This window comes from Littorina saxatilis, linkage group LG9, assembly GCF_037325665.1.
Source record: "Littorina saxatilis isolate snail1 linkage group LG9, US_GU_Lsax_2.0, whole genome shotgun sequence".
NCBI classification, from domain to species: domain Eukaryota; kingdom Metazoa; phylum Mollusca; class Gastropoda; order Littorinimorpha; family Littorinidae; genus Littorina; species Littorina saxatilis.
Window position 1 is genome coordinate 25,342,623 of NC_090253.1, and position 10,326 is coordinate 25,352,948.

Here is a 10,326-nt window from a genome sequence, read left to right on the forward strand (position 1 = left end):
CATCAAGATTCCACGGAGAGTACCGTTCTAAGTCATTGTAGAGACACAGGTTCGTCTTGAAAAAAACACTCCTGTTGGCATAACAATCACGGTTAACCTGCTCCTTAATTAACACCACAATCTCTTCCTACCATAAATACTATTTTTCTTAAATCCCTGACTTTAGCAACAGGTTCTACTGTAGTATGATACAGCTCTGAGGGCCCCAAAGGGTTTAAAATCGTGATCGTAATTGGCGTTTTTTACCTTTCTGTGACCGTGATTGCCGAAATTTCCATTTCTGTGATCGTGATGGGACTTTGCCCGTGATCCGTGATGACAAAAAAAGTCAAGTCTCGTGATCGTGATCGTCATTTGTTTTCGTGATCGTGATGGGCATTATTGCAAAGCATTTTATTTTCAACGTACATTCTTCACAGCTGTATCACTCTATGATCCTCTATTCGTCAAGGTGTTTGTGATCGTAAAAACAAAAATCAAGGTAACTGTGATCGTGAAAGCTAAAATTTCCCTTCCAGTGATTGTGATGATACCCCCCCTTTGGGGCCCTCAGCTCTGAATGATAGCATTTAATCATGGCATGTCAATGGCGACAAAACCATCGAATGGAAAAAAAGACTAACCTTATTTTGTTCCAACACATCCCGTGGGTCTGTGACCTTGATGGGAGTATCGTCCTTCGGGGTGACCTTGTACACCTTGTCTACTTTACCGTCCGTTCTGGGCAGTTCTGCTACCAGCTTGGCGTCTGGGTCATTGTCAACTGCAACAGAAAAGTAAGCGTTTGATTGTTAACGCTCATGTTCATGCTATTTTGGTCTAATTGTTCGATTCATTCATTCTCTATTTTAGTAAATTCATGCAATATTTGACGACTTTGTAGTTGATATAGAAAGCAATTCAAAACAGATGCTCCTGCGCTTAATTCATTCGCTAATCAAACATACGGTGTACAGGGATTATTTTAAGGAAGAAAAACTCACCAGCATCCTGAGGAGTAAGGGATCCATCTGTTGGTTTTTCTGGAGTTTCTGTACAAAAACACACGACGAAAATTACTGTCTGTGGCAGGAACGTAAGTTGCTAGAAACTATCAGTAGGTTCAGCAAATACAGAGAACAAATATGTTTTCACAATTTTTGATTTTTTTAAAAGTCAGCCCTCTGTGCTAATGTTAAAAAATGCACACACACACACACATGCATGCACGCACGCACGCACGCACGCACGCACGCACGCACGCACGCACGCACGCACGCACGCACACACACACACACACACACACACACACGTACACACACACACGTACACACACAGGTAGAAACAATGTTATACCCCCGGCTCTGACGACAATCAAAAGTGGTTCGTTGGCTGTTGGCTTGAACTGTTTGGTCTGGAAACAAGAAGCAGAGGCATGCAGTCTGTCAATCACGTTTTAACCATTTCATGTATCTACTTTACATTCAAAAATAAAATGGATCTACAAAATAACTGCCTGCACACAAGCCGTGCAGTTATGCGTATAAGAAAAGGACGCCACAGCGTCACGATGTCTCCTTCCTTTTAAACATGAGTGTAAGCCATTATCCAGGCTTTTATGTACCCTGCCAGCATTTTTCCCTTGAACAGAAACCAAAGCTGGGTCTTACCATTGGCAGGGGACATTTTCTCTTCCTTCTATTTTGTTTGCGTTCACAGAGAAATATACCACGAAGTAATCACTACTGCTGATTGTGGGCAATAACGGAAAGACAAGACCACTGACTAAAAATGTATCAACTGTATAGGTGAAAACTTTATTTTGTCAGCGTTGAATACCATTTTTTTTACTTCTTTTTTTTAATCTGAAGTATCCAAACTGTCTTCAAAAATCGTATATTCTTCACAGTGTGCCACTGTGGCTTTGTTTTGTTTGCATTTACACAATGTTTTTGTCCTTACGCATGGTTGTATGGTGCGTGGAGTTGTTGTCGGGACTTGCGCTATAGAAAAGTGAATTAGTAGTAGTGGTAGTAGTAGTAGTAGTAGTAGTAGTAGTAGTAGTAGTAGTAGTAGTAGTAGTAGTAGTATTGTCATGTAACTAGAAGCTGTATTCCAAATGTAAACATTCTGAAATAAGAAGTCATCTTTTGAAAAAGAAATAATCTTATTCACAAAGATGACAAAACGAGGTGATCTAAAACTGGTCTTACATCAGGGTCAGGTTGAACGGACGAGAAGACTTCACCGTCGACTTGACCATCTTCGTCCTCATCAGGAACTTCGTCCACGAACGTACCAGCTGGGAAGTCGCTGTCTTGTACAAAGGTGTCGGGGACGGTTCCTTCAACGGGTCCTGGGCCGCCTGGTACTTCTGGGCTCATTTCCTGGGGGCATCCAGTCTCTGTGGGCTCTGTGCCACACACAGTCATTGGCATTGTCACGACAAGAAGCAAAACGCAGCTGGATCATAAACACCGCAGCCCCCTTCAACACTGGTTAAACCATTGCTCTATTCACATTTTGACGTTTCGCTATACGCAGCTATAGATTCCATAAACCACAACTTTCCATAAAATGGTCAACTCTGTTGTTCTATTCTGTTTTAAGAGATGTTCCGCTAAAGGCAGCTATTGATCCCATTTACCTCAACTTGCCAACAGTGGTCAAGCCTATTGGGTTAGGGTTAGGGTATTCTCTCTTTTTGTATTGCCGTTTTGCATAACATAGCTGCAGCACACACACACGAGTTTACGATAAAGAGCCACTGATATTGCTACTTCTTTCTTATACAGTCTACTACTGATGCAACAGGACTATGTTTCCTCGTGAGGTGAAGGGATTCAATCATCATTGAGACTCACGGGTGGTGGCCACTGCAGGTGTTCCGGTGGTTGGAGCTCCAGAGGTGGCGCCTGGGGTGGTGCCTGCACAATACAGTTACCTGATTATTCCACCTGCAGAGGTATTCCAGGAACTTTTTAGAGATGAACGGGTTTTTTTTATTAATCATGGCAGTGGGCGCAATGTTGACCACCTACGCCAGTTTTTGTACCCAACTTCTTGGTAAGATAGATGGCAGTGGGCGCAATGTTGACAACCCAAGCCAGTTTTTGTTCCCAAAGCCTTGCTAAGACAGATAGCAGTTAGCGCAATCTTGACTATCTACGCCAGTTTTGGTACCCAACTCCTTGCCAGGGTAGATTATATACAACGCGCTGGTTACGGCGCGACAAAGTCTTTCCTTGTTACGACCAATTTCGCACCCAGATTTCGCTGGACATCGTGTCACCATTATGTTTTGCAATTCATATGCCTGCTTTTAATGTATCTATTTGAAAGTTTATCATGAAGTTGATCTGTATTGCCTGCGCTACAAAGTCTTTCATTGACACGACCGAGTTCGCACCCCGATTTCGCTGGATATCGTGTCAAAGATGCCTGCTTTCAACGTATCTTTTTGACAGTTTATCGTGAAAATGATCAGTATTACCTGTGGTGAGTTTTTCGCAGAACAGAACCTTTTTGGGTTCGGGTGAATCATCCACAACGATAACTGTTATTGGTCCGTACTTGTTGATTGGGAAGTCATCGTCTCCGTTGGGCTGCAACATCAAAATCAGACAACACACTTTAGCTCAAAGCAAAGCATTTGTGAGTTGTGAATTCTGCAACTATGACAGTCACTGAATCGTAAATGAAACCACCAACGATCATCTTTACGCTGCCTGTCATCGCTTGTATACCCAAATGATTCTAAGTTAAGAATTGTGATGAAGACATGTACATTTGACGTCAGAGCAAAGCAAGATACAATACTCTGTTGTAACATCTTGACATACTCGATATAAAGACCTATGTGTCTCTACTCGCGATTTGCACTAAATACCTTGAGGAAGCTTTTTTTTAATCCAAAATAGCCCCCAGACTCGATGGATAAAGATGAAAGAGAAGATGCTACGCTCGAATCTCTCACAAGGAATTATACCATAATTATAACAGTATTCTACAGCAAACGAGCTCTGGGTGACAGCATTTAATCATGCCAAGTCAATGGCGATAAAACGATCCAATGGTAAAAAGACTAACCTTATTTTGTTCCAACACGTCCCGTGGGTCTGTGACCTTGATGGGAGTATCGTCCTTCGGGGTGACCTTGTACACCTTGTCTACTTGACCGTCCGGTCTGGGCAGTTCTGCGATCACCTCGGCGTCAGGGTCTTCGTTGACTGTGACGAGAAAAGATTAGACTGGTGAAAGACTTGTCAAAGAAATAAAGACTCGAATCTATCTTCCATTTGTCCCTACGGCTTAATCTACAAACAGGTTTACGTTAACGTTTTCAGTTATCGTCGTGACCCAGACAGAAATAGAGAGGACAGCAGATGTACACAGGAAGCCTCAGAAACAAATCTACGACGTTGTTGAAAGTATTTTAGTTCAAAGGCTGTCAGTTATGTTATCTTTCCTGTATCATCCCAAAACAAACAAGTTCACTTTCTTTCCCAATAAATGTAAGAATCTTATTTTGGAGCAATTTCATCCTCTCAACATTAATTTACATCTCCAAATCAACACATCAGTGGAATTTGAGAACATTTGAGACGACGTTCACGTACCAGCTTCCTCCGGGGTACGAGATCCATCGGTGGGCTTTGCTGGTGTTTCTGTTGAAAAATTTAAAAAATTGATAGTAACTAACTGAGCTCGAGGACAATTCCTCTAATGGTTATAAAAAGAAAGATGTTGCATTTGTATCAAAAAAGTATTTTTTCTAAGGCATGTTAAAGTAAATGACTTCATCCTGATTCGTATTCATAATCCCATACTGTCGGAAACATTAGGCAGCTCAATCAAGAAACACCTATACATTTACATGTATAAAATTTGACTAAAAAAATTCATTCCAAAACTTACCATGTCTCATTAGAGTTTATGCTACCGATTCTGCAATTGCAAGACATGGTAAGCTATGTACATATTATTGAACGCCTTCCCCTTATTGTAATCTGTATACTCTCACTCTCAGTAGATCCCGACAAGAAGAAACCATAAAATCACAAACATATCTCACCTCCGGGCCTGACAACGATCAGGATTGGCTCATTGGGGGTTGGCTTGAACTGATTCGTCTGAAATGGGGAACAGCACATTTTGGGTACATTTCAATGTTTCTTTAGCTGCGTGAATTAATTAGAATTTTACTTGTGTTTAGGTTTGATTCAGACATGACCAATGATAAGAGGTCATCTTTCTCCTTAAACATTTTGTTTCAGAAAACAAAAAGTGAGACACAAATGACCAAGTACGAAACAGCAGATGCAAATGAACTTGGATATATCAATAATCAACGTTGATAGTTGCCACACTCTTACTGCAATCTGGACTGATCGAGGTACCGGCACGGTTGGCCTAGTGGTAAGGCGTCCGCCCCGTGATCGGGAGGTCGTGGATTCGAACCCCGGCCGGGTCATGCCTAAGACTTTAAAATTGGCAATCTAGTGGCTGCTCCGCCTGGCGTCTGGCATTATGGGGTTAGTGCTAGGACTGGTTGGTCCGGTGTCAGAATAATGTGACTGGGTGAGACATGAAGCCTGTGCTGCGACTTGTCTTGTGTGTGGCGCACGTTAAATGTCAAAGCAGCACCGCCCTGATATGGCCCTTCGTGGTCGGCTGGGCGTTTTAAAAGCAAACAAACAAACAAACAAACAAACAAACTGATCGAGGTGCACGAGAAAGTTACCACCCCAACGGGAGCCATCCGTGGAGCCTGCTTGGTTTAAATCACTCACACACCTCAGTTTCAACCAAATCGACCCCGCGGTTGGCTCCCTTTTGGGTGTTAACATTCTCATGCACCTCAGTTTCAACCAAACCGACCCCGCGGTTGGCTCCCTTTTGGGTGTTAACATTCTCATGCACCTCAGTTTCAAACAAACCGACCCCGCGGTTGGTTCCCTTTTGGGTGTTAACATTCTCATGCACCTCAGTTTCAAACAAACCGACCCCGCGGTTGGTTCCCTTTTGGGTGTTAACATTCTCATGCACCTCAGTTTCAACCAAACCGACCCCCCGGTTGGCTCCCTTTTGGGTGTTAACATTCTTACACACCTAGGTTTCAACCAAACCGACCCCGCGGTTGGCTCCCTTTTGGGTGTTAACATTCTCACACATCTCAGTTTCAACCAAACCGACCCCGCGGTTGGCTCCCTTTTGGGTGTTAACATTCTCATGCACCTCAGTTTCAACCAAACCGACCCCGCGGTTGGCTCCCTTTTGGGTGTTAACATTCTCATGCACCTCAGCCCTGAACGTATTATTTTAACTGGATTCCCATTTCAAACTTACTTCTGGATCGGGCTGTACTGAAGAGAAGACTTCACCTTCGGGTTGACCGTCTTCATCATCATCGGTAACTTCTTCCACAAAAACACCAGTTGGGAAGTCGTTGACTTCTACATAGGTGTCAGGCTTCTTTCCTAGGATGGGACCCGGGCCGCCTGGTACTTCTGGAACCATCTCCTGTGGGCATCCAGTCTCCGTAGTGGGCTCTGTTATTTAAAACGTACAAAAGAAAGTTTGTGAGGCCAACTTTGATATAAAAAGACTCCAAGCTCTTGGTCAAATCAATTCCAAGGCACACACGTCTTCAACAATGGAATATAATCATAGGTAACTTAGTCATTTACGTTTCTCTCAAACCTTGTCACAATTACAAAACAAGTCGCGTAAGGCGAAAATACAAGATTTAGTCAAGTAGCTGTCGAACTCACAGAATGAAACTGAACGCAATGCAACGCAGCACAAGACCGTATACTCGTAGCATCGTCAGTCCACCGCTCACGGCATAGGCAGTGAAATTGACAAGAAGAGCGGGGTAGTACTTGCGCTGGGAAGGATAGCACGCTTTTCTGTACCTCTCTTCGTTTTAACTTTCTGAGCGTGTTTTTAATCCAAACATATCATATCTATATGTTTTTGGAATCAGGAACCAACAAGGAATAAGTGACTTTTCCTCTGATCACAATACGCATTAACTTTGTGCGAGTGTCTTATGTGCACTTATTACAATTGAAAAAATCCCCTCAAATATTGGCGCTCCAAGTCTTCTTCTTCTTCTTCTTTTTCCAGCTACTAGCTAGCTGCCCTTTCCCCACCTCATGTATCACCAACCCCTTCCCATTTTCTGCTTGTTTGTGTCTTTTGTTTTGTTTTTCGTTTCCTGAAATGAGCTAATGTACTTATTCCGCCATCATGCTAACCTTTGTTTTGTAATTACTATGATTGCTTAAAATAAGCATTATATGCTTGAGTATGTAATCATCCATGCATTGTTCTTGTCATGATTAAAATTGAATAAAGTTTTGTTTAAACCAAGGAATAAGATGAAAGTGTTTTTAAATTGATTTCGAAAATTTAATTTTGATGATAATTTTTATATATTTAATTTTCAGAGCTTGTTTTTAATCCAAATATAACATATTTATATGTTTTTGGAATCAGCAAATGATGGAGAATACGATAAACGTAAATTTGGATCGTTTTATAAAAAACATATTTTTTTTACAATTTTCAGATTTTTAATGACCAAAGTCATCAAGTAATTTTTAAGCCACCACGCTGAAATGCAATACCGAAGTCCGGGCTTTGTCGGAGATTACCTGACCAAACTTTCAACCAATTTGGTTGAAAAATGAGGGCGTGACAGTGCCGCCTCAACTTTCACGAAAAGCCGGATATGACGTCATCAAAGACATTTATCAAAAAAATGAAAAAAACGTATGGGGATATCATACCCAGGAACTCTCATGTCAAATTTCATAAAGATCGGTCCAATAGTTTGGTCTGAATCGCTCTACACGCACGCACACACACACACACACACACACACACACATACACACCCACACATACACCACGACCCTCGTCTCGATTCCCCCCTCTATGTTAAAACATTTAGTCATAACTTGACTAAATGTAATGAGTCATACAGTCAGCTCTTGGTCAAAATTAGATCTATAGCAACTTTGACTTCACTACAACGATCATGGAATATATTAACAGTTAACTTAGTCATTTGCGTTTCTGTCAAACCTATGGAAATAACACAAAGTATATAGCATACAGTATACCAATGCTATTGTCTTTATTGACATTGACGCAAGGTAATATTGGATCTAACATGAGAAATGATTCAAAAGAAACGCTCACGTGTTGTGGGAATTACTGGCTGAGTGGTTGCTGAAAAAAATAGCATAATTATGTAATTTTTGCATCTGCAACTTTGAAAATCGCCCCAGCGTTACAAATAATTTCCCTTTGATCTAAAAATGACAGGCCTAGTACTAGTTAATGGAGCGTAAAAATGGAGGAAACATAGGACACACACGGGAGAACTAAACATCACTGAATTATTCTCGTTGTAAGGAAAAAAGGTTGTGCAAGAAAAAGACACGATTTTGCAGCTCGTTCTGTCTTGACTAAACTGTGCAAAACGATTATTGCAACCATTTTCTACTATCTAAAGCATTCCTTCACGTGTCATTTTATTTAAACTTTTAATGCGAAATGGGTACAATGACTTTTTTTTTTAAAACAGTTTATTTTCAAGCCAACATAACATATGTGGAAGGATTTCTGAATTCCTGGCATAAAAAGCGGTGTTTTAAGAGACACTCACGGGGTGCGCCAGTTGTGGTTCCGATGGTGCTTGTGGTGCTTGGAGGTTTTTCTGTCACTGAAAATCAGGAACAAATTCTCATATCAGATCAAGTCAAAGTTCGCTCATGTCTGTTATTCTCTACACCCTCTTTGTCGGATAGCCATATCGGTTGAAGCGACGTTAAAGAAAATAACCAACCACCAACCACCAAGTCTCTCGCACTCTTTTTCTTTTTCTCTCTTTCCCGCACACAGACACACACAGGCACACAGACACAGACACACACAAGACACAGACACACACATACACTCACATACACGCACATACAGACACATACACACACAGACACATACACACACACAGACACATACACACACAGACACATACACACACACACACACAGGCACACAGACACAGACATAGACACAGACACACACATACACTCACATACACGCACACACACACACACACAGGCACACAGACACAGACATAGACACAGACACACACATACACTCACATACACGCACACACACACACACACGGGCACACAGACACAGACATAGACACAGACACACACATACACTCACATACACGCACACACACACACACAGGCACACAGACACAGACATAGACACAGACACACACATACACTCACATACACGCACACACACACACACACACACACACACACACACACACACACACATACTGGAACACCCATTTCTTAACGCCGTTTGGCCTCGTGAATATGTTCATAAAATGTGTTGTGACAAGCTAGAACAAGACACTTACCACAGCTATCATCTGCACACAGTGACTGGCAGAAAGCCTCCCAAGTCTGGATGCATTTGCCGTTGCATTCGAACTTTGGACAAGCGGTTGCTGAAAAAGGACACATTTTAATAAATAAATAAAAACACACAAGAAAGGTGAGTCACTGGAAAGGTTAATGTTTGACAAAACCTTCTTCTTCTTCTTCTTCTTCTTCTTCTTCTTCTTCTTCTTCTTTTTATTTTTCTTTTTCTTCTTCTTCTTCTTCTTCTTCGTGCATGGGCTGAAACTCCCACGTTCACTCATGTTTTTGCATGAGTGCGTTTTTACGTGTATGACTGTTAACCCCACCCTTCCGGCAGCCATACGTCGCTTTGGGGGTAGACAAAACATTCATTTTTAAGGACAATTTTTGTTTTTGATATTGTAGAACCTTGATTCACTCAACTCTTAATTGGCTGACTGGAGGTTACTTGCTTCTTGTGCATGTTTTAAACATTCAATCTCTTATTGGATTGAGTATACTTCGCAAAACATCACATACGGTTAATCTTTAAGAGAAAGAAAAAAAAGAAAATGTATCCCTGTAACAAAACACACAGACGTTCGTGTAGTGTTACTTACTGGTATATTCTGTGACTTCGGCAGTGGTGACAGTAACAGCAGGTGTGGCTGAAAAATTAACTAAAATTAGACATACAGAACGAAAGACAATGAAGTTGAAAAAATCACCGACAGCCATAAAACATTGACAGAAGACCCATTCAAGAACTTTGGGGGCACGCAAACAAAGGAAGTAATTTCCAGAGAGCGAGAGAGAGAGAGAGAGAGAGAGAGAGAGAGAGAGAGAGAGAGAGAGAGAGAGAGAGAGAGAGAGAGAGAGAGAGAGAGCGAGTGAGTAAGAGAGTGAGTAAG

General features: G+C 41.6%; 1 protein-coding gene across 2 annotated transcripts in view; it reads right to left on the reverse strand.

Moving 5' to 3' along the window:
• The window catches only part of LOC138975691 (mucin-2-like), an 80,213-nt gene that overhangs the window by 20,266 nt on the left and 49,621 nt on the right, over positions 1–10,326 (reverse strand). For both annotated transcript variants that reach the window (XM_070348431.1, XM_070348432.1), the window contains exons 50-63: positions 10,036–10,083; positions 9,433–9,522; positions 8,659–8,715; positions 8,190–8,219; positions 6,328–6,530; positions 5,054–5,111; positions 4,599–4,646; positions 4,069–4,208; positions 3,473–3,584; positions 2,844–2,906; positions 2,193–2,392; positions 1,336–1,393; positions 984–1,031; positions 624–763 (exon numbers count right to left, since the gene is read on the reverse strand). In XM_070348431.1, the coding sequence (XP_070204532.1) occupies positions 624–763; positions 984–1,031; positions 1,336–1,393; positions 2,193–2,392; positions 2,844–2,906; positions 3,473–3,584; positions 4,069–4,208; positions 4,599–4,646; positions 5,054–5,111; positions 6,328–6,530; positions 8,190–8,219; positions 8,659–8,715; positions 9,433–9,522; positions 10,036–10,083 (1,295 nt within the window). The remainder of the gene's footprint in view (positions 1–623; positions 764–983; positions 1,032–1,335; positions 1,394–2,192; positions 2,393–2,843; positions 2,907–3,472; positions 3,585–4,068; positions 4,209–4,598; positions 4,647–5,053; positions 5,112–6,327; positions 6,531–8,189; positions 8,220–8,658; positions 8,716–9,432; positions 9,523–10,035; positions 10,084–10,326) is intronic.